Source organism: Zonotrichia leucophrys, chromosome 2 (assembly GCF_028769735.1).
Source record: "Zonotrichia leucophrys gambelii isolate GWCS_2022_RI chromosome 2, RI_Zleu_2.0, whole genome shotgun sequence".
NCBI classification, from domain to species: Eukaryota; Metazoa; Chordata; class Aves; order Passeriformes; family Passerellidae; genus Zonotrichia; species Zonotrichia leucophrys.
Window position 1 is genome coordinate 104,323,818 of NC_088171.1, and position 26,885 is coordinate 104,350,702.

General features: G+C 40.1%; 1 protein-coding gene across 1 annotated transcript in view; it reads left to right on the forward strand.

Annotated features, from left to right (window-relative positions):
- Positions 1-22,302: 22,302 nt before the first annotated feature.
- The window catches only part of MYOM1 (myomesin 1), a 64,900-nt gene continuing 60,317 nt past the window's right edge, over positions 22,303-26,885 (forward strand). The window contains exon 1 of the mRNA XM_064703206.1: positions 22,303-22,727. Coding sequence (XP_064559276.1) covers positions 22,303-22,727 — 425 coding nt within the window. The remainder of the gene's footprint in view (positions 22,728-26,885) is intronic.

Below are 26,885 nucleotides of genomic sequence, written 5' to 3' on the forward strand. Positions count from 1 at the left end.
GAAATGAAGTTAACTGAGTGTCCAGGAGGTGTGGCCTCACCATGGGCTCTCTTGGCAGAGAGCACAACTCTCAGGAAACACCTTCTGTGCCCAGCACCTGCAGAGTCAAAACAAGCCTCTTGCAGTTTTCCCTGTCCCTGCTGCTGCTGGCAGTATTTTTTACCTATAGGGAATTGTAGTGGTTGCTGTCACATCTCCCACCTTTCCCTGGGCATTGGCAGGATGCTGCAGGCTGCCCACTTGGGATGAGCCTGTTGTGTCATAACAGGCAGCTCCTGATCCTGGAGATATGAGTTCCTGCTGAAGAGTAGCTCCAGCTTGGAAGCTGAGACAGGCTTTCCTCTCTTCATCCAGAAGTGGGTCATTCCTTATGCTGTGTACAAAGAACATCTTTGTCTCTGATGTTTCTAGAGTCCACAGCTTCCACAGCTGGAGTCAGTGGCAAAATTGATGTGTGATTTATCCAAGTTAGCCTTGATATGAGCAGAAATCAGAATATTTGTCTATTTAAAGGTATTTTTATTCAATAATTAAATAAATGGCAATGATTTTCTAATGTTTTCCTTCAAAAATTGGTACAATGCTAACTCAGTGTTCATTTTTTTGACCTGTACTAAAATAATATTTTAGCTTATGTGAAATTGGAAAAACAGAAATAACAAGCAAAGTCTAAAATGTCAGTAAGGAATATGTAGGAAGACCTGTCAGAATAATCCTTCATACTTGGGATCTGTGTATGGACAGTCCTGGATATGAGCAGCTGTTGGGTTTAATATTTAACATAATGAGTAATACTTAATATATTGACTAACTGCAGAGGACTTTGGCCTGCACTCTAAATCACCATAGTTGATTAACCTTTCACAATTTTTTTTCTGAATAATTTCTTAGTGGGAAAAGATGATCAAGCTTTTATTTTGAGAAGTAGGGAGAAACTGACTCAGGAGATTTCAGGAATGTTTAAGAAATACAGCAGTAATACTGGCTTATGAAGAGCAGTCTTGTTTCCAGGAAAAGATAATTAACCAGTTGCAAAAAAACCCCATTATTTATTTGTAGCATTCTTTTCATTCAACCTCTTTCTACTGCATAAAAGTGCCATGAGTTCACTTTAGAGATGGTGAAACTGAAGCACAGGTGAGCTAGACTAGAATAAATGCTAAAGATGAGGTTTGGGAATGTAAAGGGATTGTCAGTAAGTTAGGTAGTTGTGGAGTCTACTTCCAACAGGATTTGGAAGTTTGCACAATGAGCTTCCAATCTTTGCACATCTAAGTTATTCTAGAACCTGCCTTAAAGTGACTTACCTGCTGCTTCCTCAGAAGTCCCTAAAGAAAGAAGTATTGCAAGGCTGCTTCTAAACTCAGTCTTGACTATACCTAGATTTAGGGTAATCTTCTGAGATTAGTGACTTCTGGGTCAGTGACTCCTTTGTTTGTGTGGATAGTCTCACTACAATAAATGAAGTGTTAATGGAGCTACCAGGCTCCTCTCTTGCCTGGCAGGCATTCTGCCCAGCTCTGTGGTGGCGTGTCTGAGGAAGGATCAGCCATCCTGGGCTCTCCTGGCCTCTGGCATCTCCGCATTTTGCATCTTCCATGTCTTTTCATGTTCTGTCATTCTAAGGGTCTCCACTGCTGTGTTCTATGCACTGCTTGGGAACTTCTCAGTCTCAGCAGTTTACTTTCTGTATGTAGATTGTTATTTCCCACATACATCTAATACAATTTCCCTCCATGGAAAAGATAATAAAGTAATTCAGGCTGGCAGGGGCATCCTAAAATGAATTAGATCAATTTACCAAGAAGAGTCTGCAGCCACCAAAATCCTGGCCATGGGGATATAAAGAGCCATGATGTCACACCTCTTCATCGATGTGTCTCCTCTGTGAGGATGCTTTTTACTGGGAGAAGGATCCTTTAGTGAACTCCATACTTTAATTAATTTCATGTGTCATACAAATCCCCAGACAACTCACTGGGACCTAGGGTATTCAAAGAATAAAAGCATACTCAAATAAATTATTTACCTACTCTAACCATAAATAATGTTTAGCAATTCATCTAATGCTTTTAAAATAATAAAAAAAAAATGTTTTTCCAAGAAGTGAAATGATTACCAAAGTAATTAAACAATGCATTTCCAGCTTATTTCAGCATGTGGAAAGTGGGTACCACATCATGGTCTTGGGGGTGCCCTTTGTAAGGCATTCCTGGGGTGGGAATTTGTCCCTGTGCTTCACTAACGTGACCATGTGTCTGTAAAGAAGAGGTGCTCTGACTTGCACCCGCACCACAGCCCGGCAGCCTCCTGCTCACAGGTTCTGGAGAGACTGAAGATGATTCACTGACCTCGATTTCGGATTCCCACCTTGACCTGGACGCGCTTGTGTCGCTGCACGGCGCTCGGAGCCGGGAGCCGATCCCGTTCCGGCTGTCACCAGCAAGGGGAGCTCCGCATTTGGGTAGACCCGAGAGACAGCCCGGCTCCGCTGTGGCCACGGACAGGAGAGGGGGACACTGTAAAAGTGACATCAAATCCGTGTGGGGCTAAGTGCTGCTGCGGGCTGCGGAAGGAAGGGGAAAGACCCGATAAGCGCCGCGAGCTTTGCGGTGACGCTTGGGGCACTTTTGACTTCCGCAAATCATAGAATAGAATTACTGAATTGTAGGATGATTTGGGTTGGAAGGCACCTTGAAAGTTAATCATCTAGTTCCAACACTCTTGCCATGGGCAGGGGCACCTCCTGCTAGATCAGGTTGCTCAAACCCCTGTACAGCCTGGCTTTGATCCCTGGCAGGGATGGGGCGTCCACAAATTCTCTGGGCAGCCTGTTCCAGTGCCTCACCACCCCCACAGGAAAGAATTTATCCTAATATCTAATATCTTCTTATTATCTGCCCTCTTTCAGTTTGAAGCCATCTCCCCTTGTCCTATCACCACATGCCCATGTAAAAAGTTCCTCTCCAGCTCTTTCTTCCCTCTCTAGGAGCTGGAAGGCCGCTATAAATTGTCCCCAGAGCCTTCTTCAAGCTGAACGGTTCCGACTCTCTCAGCCTGTCTTCAAAGAAGAGGTGCTCCAGTCCTCAGATCATTTTCTGGGGACCTCTGGATCTGCCCTAGTGTCTGCCCCTTGCCTTTCCTGTGCTGGGAGCCACAGAGCATTGCCTGTAGCAAGCATCTGCCTGCCTCTACCACGGGAAATTTCTTGGTATTTTGCAAAGTGAGAGCCTGCCTTGTTATAGCTGCCTCTCTTTGCTCTGCTTCACTGCTGTTAATTGCTTTTTCCCCAGTCATTGGAAACTTTAGAGAAGTGTCCCCAAGCTCTGGTTGCTTCAGAAGCTTTCCTGTGAGCTGGGTGTATCACAGCTGTTAAAACTTTATGAAACCTGACATTGCAGTTTTACATGTGATGAAACCATGAGCTGTCTCTCTGGTTTTGGTACATGTAAAACTGCAATGTCAGGTTTCATAAAGTTTTAACAGCTGTGATACACCCAGCTCACAGGAAAGCTTCTGAAGCAACCAGAGCTTGGGGACACTTCTCTAAAGTTTCCAATGGCTGGGGAAAAAGCAATTAACAGCAGTGAAGCAGAACATCCATTTTATGGAAAACTCAGATATATTTCTAAGATGGAAAGCATTCTGTTCCAATCACAGTTACAAATGCAATAATAGATACAGCATCATAGTGATCAACAACACCTATGGCAAATGTGTTTTCCATTTGTATAACAAAATTGTTCTCTCCTTGTTTGCAGCAGAGAAACATTCTGTGTGAGTGTGAAGAGCCAGAGCTGACCTACCACTTGAGCAAGGCTTGAAAATGTTGCTCTGGATCTAGGCTGAATTTAGAAGGAATTTTTGAATAAATATGAATTAAATAAAAATATACAAGTGCTTGAAAAGTATATGAAAACAAATATTCTAAAGTAGGTCAAGAGCTGGAAGAGAAAAACATATTTAAATGCAGTTTCCTTCAAACCTGAAAGGCAGTGGAGAACTCATAGTTTATGAGCCCTTTTTGGTGAGAATTGATGAAATGAGCTCAGGACAGCAGTGAAAAACCAAACAAATTGCAATGGAAAAAATGAGTTAATTAACACAAGAAATTAAGCTGAGCTTGACAAAGCTCTGATACACCTTCCTTCTCTAGCCATGCTTCCTGGTTCAAGTATGCCCGGATATCCCACAGGAACATGTTAATTTTGATTTCAATGTTTAGAACATGTTTGCTCCTTTATTTATCAGAGGAAAAGTAATGAGGACTGCAAAATATCAGTGAAAGGCATAAATGCTTTTAAAATCAAATATTTGGAATTTTTCCTGTCTTCATGCCTCTCCCATTAAATGAACATTGTCTAACTGGTCTCAGTCACCCAGTACTCCATTGACTCCCTTTTGCCAGCTATGGAAGGATATATGATTATATTCTGTTGATGGGCCAGGAAGGCATCTCAAAAACCCTTGTTTACAGAGAAAGACTATATGCTTTTTAAAATGAAATATCACTTTTAAAAGAAAAGTGTTAAGACTCTGGCCATTTTGCACATTAAAGCAGCCTTGAGATCAGAAACCACACAGTAATATGAAATGGCATGTGTAACTTGACTCAACTTCTTCATCGGGGAATAAGGGAGAGGAAAATAATTTTCCAAATGCTCCACCCAAAACTATAATTTGACCCACAGCTTTGTGGTAACAGTGAAAATTAGCTGATTGCAAAAGATAGGGGAAATTGGGAAAAAAAAAAAAAAAGTAGTTTTTAGTCCCTCTAGATACTCCCATTTTAAAGGTAGGCTCCTTGTGTCTCATACTGCAGAATAGCTGCTGACAGACCATGCTCCCCTGTGGCTGCACCCCAGAAAGACTTCCTCGGAGTCTCTGACAGATGTAATAAAATCCTTTTTCCCCCCATTTTCCTCCCCTCATAACAATTTCAAGGAAGGAAAAGGACAAGCTCCCACTTTTCTGACTGGAAGTTCTGAAGCCCTCGTCCAGCCAGCCCTCCTCCCACCAGATCCTGCTTGTCCAGCCCTCCCTGCTTTCTCTGGAGCTGCTGTAGAGGGGAACAGGGGACCCTGGCTTCCTTGCTGCAGGTTTGGTTTCCCATGCTCCTGCACCCTCCTAGAAGGTTACCCCCTTGCTAGGACAGAAAGCCCATGAGCAGGGCCAGACACTGCTCACTTGAGCTTTTCCAGCAACCAGGCTTCTTCCTCTCTTTGTGAGCAACCCAAAAGCAGAAGAAAGCCCTAACTGCTCCACCAGGAATTCCTGGAGCTGATCAGCAGCTGTTTTTAAGCCCCTAGCAGTCATTATGCAGCTGCACTTGGTCCTGAGTCCCTGCTGGCATGAGCAGAAGGAAGGGACAGATTCCCTCTATTTACCCTGCCAGCCACTGTAACAGCCTCTAATGAAAAAGTAAGAATTTACAGATGAGTAAGCAGGAAATCAGCCCTTTTTCAGGAAACCAGTAATACATTTTTTCAGGATTGTACTCAAACACGCTCCCAGACAGTGGCTGAGGATTCAGCTGTCTGCCCACCATGGATGTCGGAGCAGCACACACCCTTCCCCTCCAAAACCTGAAACACAGGACTTTTTCATTCATAGGACATGTCAAGTACTATGGTATATACTTAATAATCTAACATTATACAAGCGAAATGAGAAAAATCAGGTATCAGCTGAAAAAATTTCCATAGTGTATTTTCTTTTTCTTACAGTTTAGACTTGCAGAAGTAATGACAAATACATGTATTAAAAGTTTCAGGGTGTTTCTGGCTGGTTTGATGAAAACTGTTTCTCCATCATATGTAAAAAAGCACAATAAAATACTAGTTAAAATACTTTAAAATTATGTGTTTCTGGTCCCAATTTTTTGCCATTTCCCTCCACTGTGGAAATCACAAGGATTTTTCACAAAATTCCATTGGAATCTGGAGCTTTCAAGAAGTTCAGCCCCTGCAAGCTAAGTATACTAAAACTTTAATTCATAAAATGAGAGAATGTGAAAATATGCTTCAACTGTTCCGGTTGATCTCTCCCAGGTAGCTGACTTCAATTTTCTTTGGGCTTTGGCCAGAAGAAAAGTGATGTTTAAATAATTGTTTTTTTCGGAACGGAAGTGTGGCTAGACTTCAAAAAACTGCCAGGAGGTGATAAATGGACATCAGACGGGCTCCATTTGGACCATCTCATAGAAAATAAGACCAACTTGTAAACAAATGCTTCCCCTCTGGTTTTGCATGTGGCTATAAATAGTAAACAAAGATATGCCTTATATATTTTGCTGTGCACATTTAGTCCGTGGGTTGGTATCAGCTTTTTAAGACAGTGAATCACATGAACTCCAGGCTCCACATGCTTTTAACTTTGTCTGGTAACTCTGAATGTTGTGGGTCCATATCTCTGTTCTAAGTATTCCTACAAAGATTATGCTCTTATCTATAGGAATGTTTCTAATTAATCCAAAGTGTGGGTGTCTGTAGAGAAGATAATTCTAGAGGCTATCTCCCTGGCACTGTTTTTGTTTTGCTGAAGATTAGGAATCACATCTGTTGGTGTTAGCAGTGTCATGGGCCATGCAGAGCAGCACCTCTTGTGATAAAGAGATTGATTGTACTGCCATTATGCTGGCAGGCATCTTAGGATCCTGTGCTGTGTGTGCCTACCCCTAAGGAGTGCAGACCTCTGTGTGTAGTTTTCTGAATAAATTATCTAGCCCAGTCTAACACGCAGAGGATGGATGCTGCAGGAACTGTTACAAGCAGTTCAGAAGCAGAGATACCTGGACAAAATTAACTTTTCTGCTCCACTGTCAGCTTCTTACCAGCAACAGTGAGATCAGCTAGTAAGAGCACATGTTGACAGGGATTTTATAATACATTTTCCAGAACAATTCAAAGACTCATGGAAAGGTAAAGCTCAAGATGCTGGTATCACTGTGTCTTTTTGAACAGGAGCAGCTAATGTTAATCACAGGATTATTTGTGTTTGAGGATACTAGAACTAAAGACATTCTGTGACAGAAGTGTGGAATTATTAATGCCAGATCCTAAGCAGGTTTCAAATGGCTGCTACATTTACAAGGTGAGCAGGAGAAACCTGGGCAAAGCTTGAGGGCAGTAACTTTCCAGTTATTGCAGAAAATTAGGTTGCAATATCTTCCTTAGACAGCAAAGTCAATACTGGCGCTTCATAGGGGTGGTACCTGCCCTACTGAGCAAAGTCTGAGAGAAATCATTTTCAAACCAAGACATAGGCATGCAGCAGCAAAGTGATCATGACTCAAAAACTTTAAATACCAAATAGTTTGCAAGTGTGTTTTGGAAACAGGTCTCTATTCATTGTACTACAGGGAAAGTATGAGCCAGTTACAAAAGAAAATGCAAAGGCAATTATGCATCAGGATTTTAGTGTTTGGAAATTTGACTCAGATGACTGGAGTATGAAACACATTTCCAGAACTATATTCTCGGGCCAGTCTTGCACATATTCGGTTCTTACGTTGTATGCCCGTGTTGCTCCACCTCCATGGGCAAACTGAAAAGCCAGAGATCACAAAGTAAAAGAGACAAGTGAGAGTACAACCCCTCCTGTGCTCAGACTGACCCAAATGCCAGACCATTCCTTGAGACTGCTCAGATTTGTTAGCCCTCCAGCTGCTTGCCCAAGTTGGAACAATCATGAATGAACCTTTAGCTTCCCATGAACTTTAAGCCTGCCATAATTAAAAGGTAGCTGTTAATTAAGTGTATGTGCAGCTCACCCAGTGAGTGCAGTTCCTAAACACCCTGAGTACTACATCTAGAGCAGTAATGCCCTGATATGCAGGTGTTTCTTCCTTGAATTATTTTGGGATTCTCAAATGTGTTTTTCCGAGGCAATTGCTTTTCCTAAGTAAAATTATTTGAATTGCAAAATCAAATTGTTATTACAAACTTGTTTTAAGAATTTGTGTTGAGAAGGGATTGAAGCTAGAGAGCTTTGTGAATTGTACAGCTAGTTTCAGCTCATTACTCTAGAATTATTTTCAGTGAAATAATATTATGCTTGTATCTGACACCTAGAAAGAAAAACTAAAAACAAATAAAGCATTACCATGTTTGCTGGAGATTGTGAATATCAATATTGCTTTCAGCAGTTTTCACTGATCTATGCAAATAACCATGTGGTTGATTAGCTAGTCTGAGCTCGCATTCAGACTACTGAACCATGATCCATTAGTTATACACATAATTCAGAGATGCAGTGCTCAGAAAATAAATGTTCTTCAGAAATTTTAGTGAACAGATAGAAATTATAAAATGCCTGGTTTTGCAACAGCTCTGCATTTTCACAGTGTGCAATATCTGTCCAGCTCAGTGCTTTCAACGTTGCATAAGGCAAATACAGATTGCCTGTCTCTAACATTGTCGAGTGTTATCAGTGGCTTTTCCTTGCCTCTGTCCACTGTGAAAAAGATCATCTCCTTTCATATGGGTTATTTAACTTCTGAAACCACTTCAGCTTCATATGCAGCTCTTTCAGAACTTTTGGAAAGATAACTTCCTTCTTCTGAGCCCCACATCCTTTATCTGGACATGCAGCTAAAGACTTAACCATGTTTCTGGACATCATATTCATGATCATATCAAATGTTTGTAGCTCTGTAAGCCCCCATGACAATCTAGCAGTGATGTAGCACTGACCCTTCCATGAGGTATGTCCAGAGATCATCCAGATGTCAAGGTTTGACTTCCTAGGAAAAGCCCCCTCTTTGGTGACAGCCCACAAGTGTCTGCAGGGAAACCTGTTCCCCTCAGCAGCTTTCACCAGCTGCATTCCTTCAAGGCTGCCAGCCCATTGACGACCTCTGCCCTAATGTTCCTGGGTAAGACAAAGTTTGAGAAACAGGATATGGGAATAGAAGGATGGGAGATGAAAAATTGAGCAAGTAGGTAACAATGTCAAAATACCTTTTAAATCTTCTTTAGAGCCTGTCACTGTGAAAAATCAGCCCTTGAATTGAAGGAAAGCTTTGCAACCACAGTTAGACACTGAAAACTTGTGCTATGGAGCAAAAAAATTTTGCTTTGTGTCATTGATAAACTGCTGACTCCAGGGCTGGGTCTGATGCTAACAGTTCTGAAATAATAAAGAGAATAGTAAAATACAGCTGAAACTGCACTGCTTGAACTGCAGAGATTTTAAAAACAAATCTGTCATCAGATCTCCAAATGGTCTGCTGTTACTCTTCCACAACTTTCAGAGTGCTGACAGACAGCCTGTGGGCATTGGAGTATCTGGAGGAGTTTAAACACTAGATTGTAGAGCCACAAACATGTCACAGTTTTTTAAAAAGAAAAATGAAAAATCAAAGTAGGATTCTGGAGGAGAGCTCCCAGGTTTGTGAGGATGTATGGATGATATTCCTGTCTCTCAGCAGTTAAACAAGGCAAGGGCTAGCACAGGTTGCCCAGGGAGGTTGTGCACTCTCCATTGCTGGAGGTTTTGAAGACCCAACTCAACAAAGCTGTGAACAGTCTCACAGTTGGCCCTGCTTTCAGTTAGAGGGTCAACAAGAGACCACCTATGTCCCTTACAACCTTAATTATTTTGTGATTTTTGTGATTCTCATTTTAGATCCAAATTGCCTTTTAGATGTGCTGTACTGTCTGTTGATAGTAATTACTAGAAATTGTTAGCTGGACTAGCAGTGTGAAAATGGAAATGTAAAACAGTATGCAAATTTCCACAAATGAAAGGCTGTTTACACAGAAATTATTGCAAATAGAGTGATGACAGTAAAATCATGGGACACTTGTTCTCTGTCACCAGCAATCCTATCAGTGAAAATATATAGCCAGTTTCAGAAGTCTTTCACTGTTGCAGAGGCTTAATTGCTTAATCATTTTCCTAGAGGGATTTTTTCTGCTTAAGATCAATAATGAATTTCTTGGCAACTGAAAATTGTTCCAAGTGCATAAATGCAAACCAATTAAATTAATAATCCCTCTTTTATTTTCCTTCATACTTACCAACCAGAGTAGCTGAAAAGGTTGGTCTTATACTGCTGCACACAATGCAAACTCATTGGAAAGAACTGTGACTATAAATCACAATTGAAGCACATCTGGATTTAGAAGTCCTGCTGGTGTTGCACTGTTTGAAATAGTAATTCCCCATGGTGTAAAGAAAATTTAGAAGTCGGTGTTTTGTAGAGTCAAGCAAGATCCTTTGAAGAGCAAAGCACTCTTGGAAAAGAGAAGGAAAAGAGAAAAAAATGAATGGAAGAACACAGAATAACAAGACCAAAAGTTATATAAAAGACAAGAGAGATGAACCAAAACCTTCTGATTCTTATGCCATGGGTACCATGCAGCTGTGGTGCTTACAAACTGGGAAAATCTCCCAGATTCCTATGGTTTATAAAGGGGGCAGTAACAAATTACCAATCTGGCCAGCAAAATGGGGATGTTTTGCCACAACATTGGGTGAAGGCTTTCCTTGGAAACCAGAAAAGAACTGGAAATTAATCACACTCTCAAGGTTTTTGGTTTGGGTTTTTTTTTTTTTTCATTTGGAGGATATTTTTGTCTCAACCTACTTTCCATGCTTGGCAATTACTGATCTATGAGAGCCTCCAGCAGGGTTTTTCCAGTTCACATTTACTTAATACTTCAGAAGAGCCAGTGGCTGCAAGAACAAGACCCACTGGCATGAAGAAAAGCAGTTTTTCCATTTGCAAACTATTATATTGAAGATGGGTGTCTGTTAAGATTCCACATGAAATTCTTTGTCTGTTAGACTGATCTTTGACGCCTTTGAAGAAAGTGCTATTTGTTTAAAATAAATTTAATTTTTACTTGCAAACTCCCCGCCTTTTTCTCAATATGATAAGAAAATAATTTGTTATGGGGCAAAATCAAGAACCTTTTCTTTAAATATTCATCACATGGCTAAAAAAACCCAACTAAACAAACAGCTCTTATTTCAAACAGAAAAGGATCCAATTTAAAACATATAAGGAAAGACAGTTCAGCTGAGATGGCCATGACAGGTACTACATAGAAAAGTTGTGACACAAAAAAATTAGATCTGATGAAAAATCCAAGGTTATAAGTAACAGTTAAATAAACTAATGTTTAAAATATAAACCAACTGGAAGATATGAATACAATATCTTAATTCCTTTGAAAGCACATCAGCACATGGAAGATTTTCGACAAATTACTTTAGACGAGAAGCTTGAATCTTGTAGCTCTCCAGCACCCACAGCTCTGCTATGATTTATGCAAAGCAGCAGCAATCATCACCAGAGTCAGGGGAAAAAAGAGAGCAAGAGAACGTTTTCCCCACTTGATTTGCATATTCTGAATAAATTTCTGTTACATATGCCTGTCAAATTTACAAGCGCATATAAAATCTTTGTGCAGTTTAAACAGAGATCAAATAGTGACAAAGCGTGGAAGAGATTCAAAGTAGCTGCTGTGAAACAGTATAAAGATTTTTAATAGAAGGATTTTTAGGTCAACTGGACAATGATTTGTTTTCAACATCTATTTCAAATGATTCAATCAGGTGCCAAATGAAAAATACTGTAGATGAGAAGCTGAGTATGCAGAACAGGCTGGGCTGTACACTCAGCAGTGCTACAGCCTCTGCTTTGCACACTGAAATTGTCCCTATATCACTTGTTTCTGCCATGTTATGTCATATTCTGGCCTTTAAGCTCTTATGAAAGGTCTCAGAAACTAAGCTCCTGGGATAGAATCATAGAATTGCTCGGGCTGGAAGGGACCTTACAGATCATCTCATTCCAACGCCTCTGCCATGGGCAGGGACAGCTTTCCACTAGACCAGGTTACTCCCATCCAACCTGGCCTTGAGCACTCCAAGGAATGGGGCAGCCACAATTTCCCTGGGGAACATGTTCTGGTGTCTCACCACTTGTCGCAGTGAAGAATTTCTTCCCAATTCCCAATTTAAACTTGACCTCTTTCACTTTAAAACCATTCCCCCTTGTCCTGCCACTACAAGCCCTGGTAAAAAGTTCCTCCGCAGCTGAGTTGTAGAATCCATTTAGGTACTGGAAGGCTGCTCTAAGATCTCCCCAGACCCTTATCTTCTCCAGGCTGAACCTCTCCAGCTCTCTCATCTTCACAGGAGAGGCGCTCCTGCCCTCTCATCATCTTTGTGGCCTTGCTCTGGGCCACATGTCCATGTCCTTCTTATGTTTGGGGTCTCAGAGCTGGATACAGCACTCCAAGCCTCATAGAGCAGAGAATATTAACTTTATATGTATATGACCACATAAGACATGCCAAATATCGTGGATATTTTTTCCATGTATTTTTTTTTTCTCAAATAGAGAAACTGGAGAGCAACATCAGCATGCAGTGTGGTGTTTTGAATTGAAAAGATGAGAACTAAGCAAGAGGAGAGTTTTTAAAAATAGCATAGGAGCGAGAGAGCAGGTGATCAATATGCCTCCACATTAAAGTGATGTGGTCATGCTCTTTACTGTGAGAAGTGGTAGAAATACAAACACAAGAGAAATAATCAGACACAGGGACAGAAGTAAGGCTGCATAAGCACAACCTTGACTTAATAGTGCCATATGTGTTTCATAAGTAAGTGTTTTCATTAGGAGGCTGAGCTTTCTCGTTATGCCCATTATTTTAGAGCATCATCTGGGTTTATAACAGAGCCTCAATGACCTCAAGCTCTTGTGCTGAAAAAAATAATTAATGTAATGCCCACACAGACATTGTATAGAGCTATATCTGGAGGAGATTTAAATTAACTAGCTCATTTGGACTAGCTATATAGTGCCAAGATCAGGGCTGGCTGAAAAACTCACCCCAAACTGATTAGCTCAGTAAATAGCAGGTGGAAGAGTCCTTCGCTGAACTTTAAATTGTCAGAGCTACACCATCACAAACATTGGATTTAGTTAATGAAATCTCTCCTGGATAAATCTCCCTGTTATACCTGTTATCAGGAAAAAAAAAAAATAATGCTCTGTTGTCTGAGCCAGCTGCTTGAGTAGGCAGAGGAGGATATTTTAGTATCTGTCAGTCCCCCCCAACCTGGCCCTTCCCTGCCCTGTAAGTTGCCCTTGGTACTTCTTTCCAGTTCCACTACTTGCAGTCTCAGAGACTTCTCACTGTGGCAGTGAACACACAGCTGCTTTTCCTTGGGAGCCCCAGCAGCCAGTGGAGTTTTGGGCACACCTGGTGCCCATTTGGTATATGTGCTCCTCTCAACATCCCTGCAGTTTGCTTAGTGGAAGCACTGAAAAGAGGTGTAAATCACTCACCCAGAAGTCATTGCTTTTCACTGGTGGAATACACAGACACAGTATTTTGGAAGAGCACAGTATTTTGGAATTCAAAAATTCATTGTGGCTAAATGGCCTGGAGGAGATGGATTTGCAAGTTTAGGTTTCATATTTTGCTGCTGTTGTTGAACCTTACACCGAATTATGAGGATTTCTTTGGGTATAAAGATGCTGGGTTGTCAATGGCAGTCATGAGAAATGAGGCAGAAATCCTCTACTTCCTTCCAGTCACTGAAGGGAGAAGGCTGCTGCCACTTTGCGGGTGTGTCCAGCTGAGGGGGTGTTCAGTGGAAGAGGCAGGAATGTGCTAACAAGACACTGACAGTTTCTGTTAGAAAGCCAGGAACAAGCTATAGCAAGAAAAAGACAGATGGGGAACTAGAAACATTCAACAGTTTATAAAATAACCAAATCCAAGTTGATTTTCAGAAAGTCAATAAAGGCTGAGCTCTCATCTGTAGGACTAGAGTTATATTGAATTCTAGAATTTTACTGTAAACAGCTATTTAATTGTTTTTTATTTTATTTTTTTTTTTAATAAAGGGCTCTGTTAAGCCACCGCAACTTCTCCTGTAAGTCTTTTAAGCTATAAGATCATGAACTAGGTAAGCTACAAATGCTAAGGTGAAACATCCCCCGGAAAGGATATTGAAAACCTGTCCACTTTGATTTCTTGCTTGTTTTCCTGAACTATCCAAAACTGAACATGATCAGACAGAAAACTGATCTTGCCCTCCAGTCTTTGAAGCATCTTATTTCAGTTCATGCCAGTCCCTTTTGTTGAGTCTCCAAACTTAAAATTGTTTAGAAATGAAAAAAACTTGTCCTACAGCATGGATGGAGAAACCGAGTATTGGCCCATTAGATAAAAATCAGAATTAATCAAGTTCAGAGTTGAACATACTGCTGTCTTTGTGGAATATGGCTGCACTGGAGTCTGAAGTCACCAGCTATAGCAGGTATTTTAAGTTACTGAAAAAAACTATTAAAATAATTTGATCAACTCTCTGAATATTTGTGAAATGTCCTGGTGGGTTTGGCAATTGTCTCATAATCATTTGGTGCTACAGCCTACACTGTTGATGTTTGAGCTGCTTCATTTAAAGTTAAATCACATCTGGGAAATAATCACCAAAATTATCTCTGACTTGTATGAGATCTCACCCATGAGATCCTAATATCAGTTCCTTCTGTTCTTCAGTGTACCTCTTTATTTTCTTTAAATACTAAACAGTCTAATGTTCACCTCTTTGTATTCACCAGGTCTTTTTGCATTCACCCCCAATTTCTGGAAGACTTTCTTACTCATGATTGATGTTTGAAATATGAAGGCCTGTCCTGCAGGGGGTGTTGAATAAAGCAATGTAGGAATTTCTGGTGCAAATTTTCCTCACAACTTTGTTCTAATTGTTTGAGCCTAATTGTTATATTAGACATAATTTCCAAGGGTCATGGCTAAAGAGCTACAAACATTTTTTGTTTCTTCTATTAAGACATAGCCACTATCCTTTCTTTTAAAAGAAACATTTGATTGATTTAAAAGTATTAAATCAATTAATGTGAGGACAAAGTAATGGAAGATGTTCCTATGTACTGGGCACATTTGTGTTAGGTGTGACTGAGTGATTGTGGAAATGATTATTGTAATGCCGAGGCAATTGTTTTGTATAATTACAATAGTAGCTTGCACTTCACTAAGATGATATCTACAGATTGTTTTCTTTGTAGTGAAATAGTTCAGTTACATGGTCTGTGGATAACAGAAAAGGGAGTGGCAATCACTGCAGAGTCACTGTTTTTAGTGCTCCCCAGGGGCCACTGGAGACCCTCACAGCCTCTCTCAGGACCTGGCAGCCAGTGCTCATCCCACTGCCCCAGTCGCAGACATTGGGCATCTCTGTTTGGCCAATATCCTGCCTAAACTATTTAACTCATATGTTGTTACCTGTTTCTAAAAGCTGCAGCTCAGATATTGTACCTCAGTCAAGTTTTCTGGGTTTGGGTTATCTGCAGTTGCAGGTAGCAGTTACCAGGTACTACTCTGGTCCTTCAGCAGTCATATGTCAAGGTGTTCTGGCCAGCCTTTCCAAGGTACAAAGCTAAACACAACAATGATATTAGAAACTATCCATCATTATTGGAACAAAGATATTGAAAAATCTGTGATGTTTAGGAAAGAATGATAAAATGCGGGACGACATTTGACAACCATCTGTTTTGATATGGAATTTAAAATGAAAGGAGATACTATGGATTAAAAAAACCCTAAGTGCCGAAAGCACTTATTTAAAGAAATTAAAAGAATTTTCTTTTGGAATAGCTCCAGGAATCTGCTAAATGCTCTTGGAGTAAGGTTTTATTATGGACAGAAACCTTTATAATGTAACAAAGGAAAATAAATGCTCTCAGCAACATTTTTATGTGACATTTCCAGTTCCAGAGAGACACTGTAGAATAAATGTTGCTAATAATGGTAAGGCAAATATTTCTGTATGATGAAAAATTGGTCTAGGCACCAACAGTCAATAGCTTGAAGCTTTTGGAAAAATTTCTATCTGTATCAAGGAGACAGTGGTCTTGTACTTGGTTCTTCAGATGTGAGACAAGACACCCAAGCTGTTGTTGGCTGCACCCAGACCCTTCTGTTAAAAGGTTGACTCCTTGTTAAATATATGGTCTGAGTGATGCAGAGAATCAACAGAAACCTGGATATTAATGCCTTCTTATGGGTGAAGGCAGGGAACACAGACCTCCCTTCCCTTGAGTGGGTTATGAAGATGGCTGGTTGGAGTATAAGCACATTTTAGCACATCTTCCTAAAGTGATTTTTTTCTTGATAAAAATCAATTCAGAAAACTGGACCCAAGCTTGAAAGCAGACTCCAGAAGACAACACACATGCCCAAAGCCTCTGTTCTCCAAAAATTGTTTTGCTAGATTTATTTAAGATTATACTCAAATGAAGGAGATGGACTGGGATGCTGTGGAATTTGACTTATGCCCCCAGCTACAGGATGCTGTAGCTCTCAAATCTTCAGTGGACAGTCTGGAAAGCTTTTTGTTCTGTCATGTCAGGTTCTAAATTAATTATTTTAGCTTTCCCATTTAGAAAAACAAACTGGTCTCTATGTAGCTCTAATTAGGAGAACACAGAACTAATATTCCCTAAGGGTGTCTCTCCCAAGACCAATGTGACTAAATACATGTGGATACAGAGTGCTGCAAGGATTCTGAGGCTTGTCCAGCTCCAAGAGATTTAAAATATGTACTTTGATATTTGAATAGGAGTTCAGTGATTTGAAATTAGCTGTAGATATTATGTCATAATAAAGCTAGATCTGAAATTGTGTAAATTTAAGGGGCAAAGTAATATTTTGCTGTTACACTTTGTATCTCCCATTCTATTTACAGAATGAACAGAGGCACCACAGATATTGAAAACTGTATTGAACTTCATAGTGCCATTATGCCTTACAAAAACACTGAAAATGTTGTTCAGATTTTTATCCCCCACGTGTGAGCTATACAGGTTGTCTTGCAATTAAAGCAGAGAAATGCGATGTTTAATTGTTTTCATTTCTCTACATCTTCCTGTCTTCTTAAAAACCAATTTGCCTGTCATTAAGACTTTTACGATGTCAGTGCAAATGACCCATGGCGAAGGAGTGGATCAGGAGTTTGTAATGCAATCCAGGAGTCTGTCCACTGAGACTCCATCTACTATAACTAAAAATACACATTATAGCCCAGAACCTATAGAACAGTGGCACTGCCACTGGCACAGCATTCTGGGGGAAGAAAAGCTTGTATTGAGGTGCCTGTTTTTCATTCTGCCTGTTCCAGATTTGGCCAGTTTCCTGAGCCACAATACAGTTTCTATGACTGCACAACTTTTTGTTGGCCATAGTTTCTGTCCTCATGAGCAAAAACCAAAAGCCCAAATGTGGGGTGCACCTGAGCAACTCCTGGTGTGGGAGGTGAGGAGGCTTCTGAACTCACTACATGGTGGAGCACCAGAAGGGAGGCAGTGGCTCCCCAGGGAACAAGTAACTAGTGAGGACAATGAAGGGATTTAATGTAGAATCAAGGTGGTGAGGTGAAGATGTTGATGAACTATTGTAGAGAAAAGCCTGGGATCCTCTACCCTTGTCCAGACCTTTTTCTGGTAGTTGCACCCATAAAGGGGATAGTGCTAGCAGAGCAGGAGAATCTGGAAAGTTCTTGGTTGTGTTGCATGTCAAGTGTGAAAAGAAGCTATAGCAGAACTGAGAGGGTTAATATTTCTGTCGATGCAAATTAACAAAATAAAATGCAATAATCACTTTTACTGAAAGCTAAATTTACAGTACAGAGGTAAATTGTATTTACAATGAGATCACACTGCATTCCACCTATTAGATCTCACATGAGATCTAGATTACAACAGAGCTTTTTCTGATGTAGTATTCAGCCACACTGATTACTCATTTTTATGCCAGAATGTTAGGACCAAAATGAAAGAAGACAAGCCCATTTAATTATTCCTAGAGGTAATAAGGTTTAATTTAGAAAAAAAAAGTTGGATTTTAGAGCTGCATTGTTTATATCTACTTAAATGCCTCATGAGGTCATGTTCTTCATTTAGCATTTTATCTTAAAGAAGATAAAAAAGTAACTGTTTCAACAGAACAAAGAAAATACATTTCTGTTGAAATGTAACTCATATGGCTTTAGAGAGCCTTGATAGATTGTCTGTCATTAAGCTGAAATATTTATATTACATGTGCTGTGGCTTGGCATTAAAAAAAAGAACCAATAAAATGTTCAAATTCTTGTACCATAGCAAAGGTCAACATAGGGATTGGTCTTTCCTAGTTTCTGGTTATGACCAATTTTTTTTCCTCTCTTCTTAAATCTGATTTAACTAAGGAAAAAAATCCTAGAAATAATTTTTAATTGGAATGCTGATTTTATGCAGTTTTTAGTGAGGATATTTTAAAGGGAGAACTCTGTATCTCCTTTAGTTTGAGGCTGCCGTCATCATGTCTTTGCACAGAGATAGTACAGGGTATCGGTATCTGTCTCTGTCTCTCTCCCTCTTCCATGCTATATTTATAGCATCCCCCTGGCCATAAAAGGTCTGGACTGGGGCTCTGACATTCCACTGACTGCAGGCATTATTTTTGTTCTGGACCTTGAAGTCCAGTCCTTACCCCTCGTCCTAACTACCTCTTTCTTTGCTGGCTTCATTGTTGCTATATTTTTGTGCTGTTCGTCCACTTGGGAGCTCTTCCATTTGCTGCCATTCATTTGGATCCTGGTAAGTGGTTTTTTTATGCCGGAAAGTTTTATGTGTTCAATTATTTTTAATCTGAATCTGTAATGCCAAGCTGATTGTAGCTCCCTTTATTCATCATAGCTCAGCAGCTGAGGGATTTGTGGATGTGAATTGGAGACATCTGAACGTTCAGCTGTGAAACAAAAGAAAGTAGTGCAGGGACTCTTATTTTCACTCAGCTATCTTTGCATATTGTCACAGTACTCTGAAATGAAGCCTGGGTTACTGAGATATAGGAGAAGTTTGTCATGTACTCTCCTGTGGGCTTAGAGAATGTTTAAATAACATAAATATTTTCTTGTTGCATAGGATGTTATCTTTTCTCTGCTTACAACAGTTTCTTTTTTAAAATCTATTTCACTATTTTCATTGATTGATGGAGCAGATCTTTAAAGAACTACACAGACTGATATACAGCACAAGAGGTAATGGCAGCAGAATCATCTCCTTTAATGTGTAGCTATGAACTATGGACAAGTACAGAACTGTCTGTCTACTCAGTAGTAATTTTAAATACTCAGTTCAACAGCTGCTAAAATATAGCTCCAAAAACTGAATTCATCTAACTATGGCCACTAATATTTTTAGGCCAAGCTCTGAAGTGCTACACTGATCATGAGAAGGAGTGTTACCCTCACACTGAAGGGGGCTGGTTGGTGCACACAGACTAAGTGGGTGCAGGTAGCATAGATAAAAGTTAAGAGATGGGAGTCAATCTGATAATCAGGCAGCGCTCCAGATAGGTGCAAAGTCCTTGGAAGTTTCTGAGTTACTTGTCATCTCCCATAGCACTGCCCTACTCTATCTGATCAGACTAATGTAGCCAGCTTATCCTGGCCTGTGAGCAATCCATGATGTTTCAGAGGAAATATAAAACATAATTCATGGTGTGATAAAATACGTATGAAAGGAGTTTCCCTTTTCATGATGTGAGTCAGTGCTGGTCTTTGATTTGAACCAGGAGAGCCAACTTAGTGCTCAGTGCCTGCCTTGCAATCACAGTCCTTACTCCTATCACAGACTTTTACTCCTGAGGACAGCAAGATCCAGACCTTTCATGTTTGGAAGAAAAATGTTTCCTTTGTACATTTTAATTTGTTCTTCTGGTTTGATAAACTGTAAATGAAATGCCTCGTTTAACTTCTTAATGGGCAACCCATGCAGTGCTTCATACTTGTGGATCGCCTTCCATACTTTGAAGCCTGGAAGGCTGTGGGAATGCCTGAGCTGAATGCCTGCTGGCATTGTGGCTCTTGTATGAATGGTGAAGCCAGCCAACACTTCAAATGAAGCTGGTGAAGACAAACCATAGTACTCTGCAGAAGGAAAACAGGATGTTCTCATGTTCCTTCCCTTTCAGTGTGCAAGACAATATTCTTCTGTATGCCTTAACCTTCCTAGGCAGTGACCACAATGATTTACAAGTCCAAACCCAGCTCTGCAGAGGTAGAAGACAGAGACAATGAAGAAAATGAAGAAAAAAGTCTTCTGAAACTAGGGAAATACAGAGGAACTACATACTACTGGTGACTAACAAAATCAAATAAGTAACAGCACAAAATACTGACAGGCATTAGAAAAAAAGAATGCTAGACATTCTTTTTTCTAATAATTGCATTATTTTAGACTGCAATAATTGCATTATTTTAGACTGACATGAAAAAATAGCCAGCATTAGGAATAAGAGAGTTAAAAAGGAGCATAAATTTTTGACATAGAGACCAATGGGCTAACACTCTTCCCCATCTCTTCTTCTTCCTCAGATAAAAATAAAGTAAATGTATAATCTATTCTCCTTGAAGTCACAGTTTTGCTGTGGTCAGCATATCAGCAACTTCTTTTACATAAAAAATTTCTGAATAAATTTCTTCCTTGTTGACTTTCTGCAACTAAATAATCAATTAAGTTATGCTCCTACAAGGAGCATTTCCCTTGTGAGATCCCTGAAATAGAAGAAAATTTTCCTCTTTGTTTCTGGTTTTTATTGGGTTTGGGTTTGGTTTCTGGTTGTTTCTGGGTTTCTTTTTCATAATTTGCCTTGGTTAGGGCAAATACCTCTGCAATTGTCAAAGAGAATAGTTTGAAATTTGTTGACTTGCTATCAGAACCAAATACTAAAGAAAAAGCCAAGGATTGAAGTCTAGGGGGCATAAAGACCAGGGGAAAAAAATCACAGAATCACAGAGTATTCTGAGTTGGAAGGGACCCACAAGGATCATCAAAGATCAACTCCTGACCCTGTGCAGGACAACCCAAATTGGATATCTAGACTTTCATGAAGTCATGATTGTCTTCCAGTTCTGTTAGTGTATTTTAAGTCCAAACATTAAATAGTTTTTCATGAATATGAAGAAATCACAAAGCAGAACAATTTTCCTACTCTTGTGATCAATACTCTAAAGAAAAAACCCAAAAGAATAACAAACACCTCTCACCCTTGTTTTTGGATCTTCTTTAAATCCTTGTTAACATTTCCTTATTGTAGCTCATTTCTATGAGCTACAAAAGGTCGCCTTACTAATCAGGGACCTTTTCAGAGACAATTCTAGTAGCCATGTGAGCCTAAAAGAAAGAGAAAGAAAGGTTATCATATGGATTATTTGAGGTGAGCTTGCATGTCAAAGTAGAAAAAGTCAGTTTTAACGACAGCAAAATTAAAAAGCAAAATAATGACAGAACTGCTGTTTTTAAAACAAACAAACAGACAAGGGAAATACTTTCTGCACTCAACTTTCATCGCATTTTGAGAGGGGAACTACCTGCCACCTGATCAAAATTTGCACTACAAATGACTACAAGACAATCAACTGATGATGTGCAAATTAAAATTAAATGGACCTATTATCTGGAGGAAGAGTCTTGGCAACCTTGAACATGATATTTTAGGTTAAAAGAAAAGCATTTGCATTGCGGAGCATGATATTATTTTACCCATTGCATACAGACTGAATCCCTGTTTCAACTGTGAAAGTATAATGCACAATAAGCCCTTTTAAATTGAACCCTTGTATCACGTACAAAACAATCACTGCAGTACACATTTAGAGAAAAAACTGACTTCCTTCTCAAACTTAGTGTTTTTATTCACTGTTGTAATAATAAATGGAAGATCAAATTCAATCTGAAAATTGGATTACAAAAATAAATGAAATGTTCATATATTTTTGTTTCAGCTTTTATAGCTTTGTTGGATTTGCTCATGCCTTTAAAAGTAATTTATTACTTTATTATCTCTATTGTAATTGAACAAAATTATTTATACTGTCTCTGAAGAAGCCACACAGAGTTTCATTAGCTTGCAGTAATAGATGAGCACATAAAACTTGAGTAGTTTGCAGTAGCAGGGAGCCAACTACAAATGAACAGACGCAAGAGTGCAAAGGTTTCTGATCATGATGGGTGACATGTGAGCATCTTGAAACTTGAATATGAACCTGTCTGAAAGTCTAAATCACATAATAAAAAGATAACTCTAAATTAATTGCAGTTGATTTTTCAAGTTCAGTGTTAGTTTGTGTGAAGTTGAGTATTATTTGTATGATAACTCAGGAGTTTCCTTGACGGTAGTCCTTATGTTTGACCTGTTCTTTTTCAGACATTATCCTGTTTATTTACACTCAGAAAAGTGCAGTGGAACCCAAAATCCGAAGGCACCCATGATGTCTTTACCATTCTACCAAAGACACCACGAGCACTATGACCGTGCGTACCGCCACAAAGCGCTGTCGTCCACTGTGAGCCAGTACCAAAAGGAGACAAAGAGCAAATCTGCCGTGTATGCTCAAGGATCCGCAGCTTACGCCAGGGGCTCTGCAGCCTATCGCCACTCGTCTGCAGCAGGCTTCAGCCTTGACTCCTCAGCAGCCTACAGCCATGGCTCTTCAGCCTACGACCTTGAGTCGGCAGCCTACAGCCACGGCTCCACAGCCTACGACAGCTCTGCCACGCAAAGCAAGAGGTCTGCTGCCTACAGCCTTGACTCGGAGTCCCTCAGCACCAGCTCAGCTGCCTACAGCCATGCATCTGAGTCCATCAACAAGCTGGCTGCAGCCTACAGGCTGGGATCTGAAGCCTACAGCTTTGGGTAAGATAATCCGTCTTCGAAACAGCATCCTGGTAAAAAATTGTCCAACCACTTCCCATTGAAAACAATGGCAAAATTCTTCTTCTCCTCCACATAAAGTTTCTCTATAACTTGGCATTAATGTATTTTCCTGGTCCAGTGTTTCCCCTTGGCTTTGGCAATGGAAAGGACCGTGGTCAGCTTAGTTTGTTGAACTAATCTATGTGTGATGCTTGGACTGTCATAAGAATAGCACTGACAATGCTGATGTGACTGAGTGCTGACTCCAAACTGCTTAGGCATGAGCTACTTCTCCTTCCAAGTTGTTTAGCCACATTAATACAGCTGAACTTAATGTGAAGAGATGCGATAGCTTTGGGATTGAGGCTGTCTCTTATCTGGCTGGAGGTTGGAATAGTACAAGAACTCAAAGCTCTTCATGCAAGTTTGAGTTGATGTGACCATGTATGATAAATTCTTCTTTGGCCTAATAGTTTTCCTTTTGTGCTGAGTGATTCAAGAAACTGTAATTTTCACACAGTATATTGGTTGAGGCATACTGTTTCCAAACCTGAAGTGTCCCATCTTACAAGAGAAGAGTAGTTATGCTCAGCTCATATAGCTTTTTTTAAAATTTAAGGTAATAAATATTGCTCAAGCAATTACATGACCATAATATTTTTGCTATAATAGCCTCATATTATTTGTATGCATATATCTCAGAGATTTACAGAAATTAGAGAAGTATTAAAGTAAGATTAGAGCAGCTGTTAGCAATAGAGGAAACAATCAACAAATTATAGCTCAAAACATCTGCTTGCTGTTATATTAATGCAAAATTAGGAGTATCATTAGCAGAGCTGATCAAAACTTGTCCAGCAGAAAATTTAAATTTTGAAAACTGAATATGCTCCCAGGATTGTGGATAACGCGTAAATCTTGGCCAAAACCAATGAAAGAAGGACTACATGTATCATTGTAAACAACACCTTGTGATTTCAGCCTTCACTGAAATCTTGGCTTTCAGGAAACTCAGGGTCTGATCTCCATCTGCCAGAGTTTGTTCAGGAATTTGATCCTCAGGCTGTTACAGTCAAGGTGAATGACTTTACTTAACTCCTTACTGCAAGAAAGGCATTGAGTTGCTGGAATGTATCCAAAGAGGGGCAACAAACCTGATGAAGGTTCTGGAGCACAAGTCTTATGAGGAGCAGCTGAGGGAAATACAGTTATTTAGCTGGGAGAAAGGGACTCTCAGGGGGGGTCTTATCACTCTCTACAGCTATCTGAGAAGGTAACCACACAGGGCTTGGTCTCGTCTCCCAGGTAAGGAGACAGGATGAGAGGAAATGGCCTCAAGTTGCACTAGGGCAGGTTTAGTTTGGATATTAGGAAATAAGTCTTCACTGGAAGGGTAGTCAGGTATTGGAATAGGCTGACCAGGGAAATGGTGGAATCATCATTCTTGGAAGCGTTCAAAAAATGCGTGGACACACACACTTAAGGACATGGTTTAAGGGTGGGCTTGGCCATGCTGGCTTATGGATTGAACCTGATGATCTTAGAGGTTGTAATGATTTCATGATTCTGTAGCTGATTGTCTTAGAGTGGGTCATATCCAGGCTTTGCTGTTGAAACACTTTGATTTGTTCAGATGATTTACCACTCAGAAAGCAGTGAGAATCTCACTTATAGTCTGCTGGTGAAGGGAAGAAAACTGGAGGTGCTGGGACTGAGGGTTGTGCTTCCAAAGGGTGCTGGGTAAGGGAAGATATCCCAAATTTCTGCAGCAATGCCACTCTACCTGCACTCTGCTGCCGATGCTAACCCAAAGCTTCCTTCTTCTTGAAGAAAAGGTTCTCATAAAAAAAGAACTTCAAGTTATGAAAAATGATTGTTAAAAAAACCTGTTTCTGAGTCCTGCTTGCAAACACTTCAGCTGTCACACAAGTTTCTTCTGAAACCTGTGTGTTCTCATTAAGAATAACTCTAATGTCAACAGTATAATATTGAAGGAAACGAAATTGCTTTGTTGAGAGAGATTTTAAAACATTCACTGAGGTTTTGCTTGAGATAAAAGTTTTTTGTTTAAAGTAGCATATTTGCATACATAATACTCTGTTTTACAAGACTTGCCAATAGATAGTTCACAGATAAGAATGTCTCAGCTGCAACTTCTTTATTTCTGTGATCCAGTTATTGTATTGGAGAAAATTCATTGCTGCTGCCTAAGACAAGGACTCTGGAGATTAGATACATGGGATTCCAAGCTCTCTTACACAAAACTTAATTAACACAGGAGACAATCTTTCTGAATGAAAATCTCAGTATTTAACTTGGGTTTGTGGTTAATATAGCCTCTATGTTGGTATTTCTTTTTTGCAGCCCCTATTTCTGCAATTTGCAAGAGGCAAAGTGGAAAAAATAATGCAATTCTACAGTTAAACGTAGTTCAAATTTGAAGAAATTCTTGCCAAATTGGTACTGTCTTTCCCAATAAGCCAAAATACTTCAAGGGGTAATGTGGAGACAACAAGTGTTAAATAAATTAGGAAAATCAAAGACTTTCTGTTTTCATCCATATGAAAAGAATGGTGTAGGAAAAAAAAAAGATACTTCAAATTCTTTCAATTTTCTAGAAGTAGAAAACGTTGAATTGAAATGCTGTATCTAAATGACCTGAACAGTAGAGTGTTTGCTTGAAACCAGAATGGACACACAAATCCAAATGCAGACAAAATTTTTCAGCCAAGAATTATTGATTGCATATCAGTGAATGTTAGCATCAAATATAGATTTATGCATAATGGATATAGTTTTGCAGATAAATACCATTAATACCAACAGAAAACTCAAATATTAAGTTTTTATTGAGGTTAATTCTTTCTTTTATCTGATGTAGCTTCTGGTAAACTTATAGTTATTGCAAAATTTAGGTCTCATCCTTTTTTGTAGTCACAGTACAGGAAAGATTTCATGACGCATTGGTGTTGACATGCAGTTAGTGCTATGTGAGTAATTTATCATGAGGAAAGCAGTGGAGAAGGACTAGGAACTAGGTAACCTGCAAGACCTTGACCTGGACCCAGTTCTGTGACATTGAAGCCTTGCTTGAGTGGAAAACATTCCTAGGGGGTGAACACAGGCAGTTTGAAGGAGCCACAACTTGATTTTTCAGGATAATGAAAAATTTTCCCTGTGCAAGTGGCCTGTCCCCCACATTTCAAGTCTTCTTCACACCACAACAGCTTGAGGGTGTACAGGGAGCAAAATGAAAACTGGCAAAATCAAGAGCAAGTATGGAAGCTTGCAGCTCTGCTGGTTGCAGCTGGCCAAAGGAGCAAATCCCTGGGCTCCCAAAAGAAAGGGCATCTCACTGTGGAGAGCTTGACTCTTCACACCCAGCCCTCCCCACCAGCTCGTGGGGCTGTCTCTAGCCAAGCACTTCTTCTTTGGCTTCAGCAGAGGCAGGAAAAATGGCATGTGCTTCTTCCTTTGAGGCTCTGTTCAGGTGAGGGGTGTATGTCTCCCACAAGCCAATGTTGTGGCCACACATCCTCTTCCCCATCCAGCCCTTGGAGGCTGCCAGCATGGGCAGGTTGCTCCTGTGGGAAACCTGTCTCCTTCTTCCACAGCAGTGCTCCATCCTCTGTGTGCTTCTGTGTGGTTCTGAGAAGATTTGTGTCAGATCTTGTCTGTGCCAAAGCTTCTTATAGAACTACAGGGCTGTCAAACAGGGCTGCTGGATTAAACTCGTTTAACTCTTTTTTGTGCAAGCTCAGTGATTTGCCTTTGCTCAAACTTTCACTGCTTTTCCATGTGTCTGGCATTATTGTCTCCCGTCTAGCAGCATCAATAATCCCATTGTGTCACAGACAGATTATCTGCTGCCAGAAGGGCCAGACACCTGCTTAGAGGGAAAACAGAAGTTATTGGTGTGGCTCAGGCATTTGCATGTATTTTGCATGTCAGGCAAAAGAGCAAAGAGGACATGGTGTAATTCAGGTGTACCAAGCAAAGAGAGGAAAAATGCCTTTCCAACTTGTCTTTAGTTGGGCTGCCAGTGAGAGCTAATGCTCTCCTGAACAACACTGTAACCAGGATCTGGACAAGGCTGAGTAAATAGTACACTTCCAGAAACATTAGAACACCATGATCCTGGCACTGCTCATCCTTTGG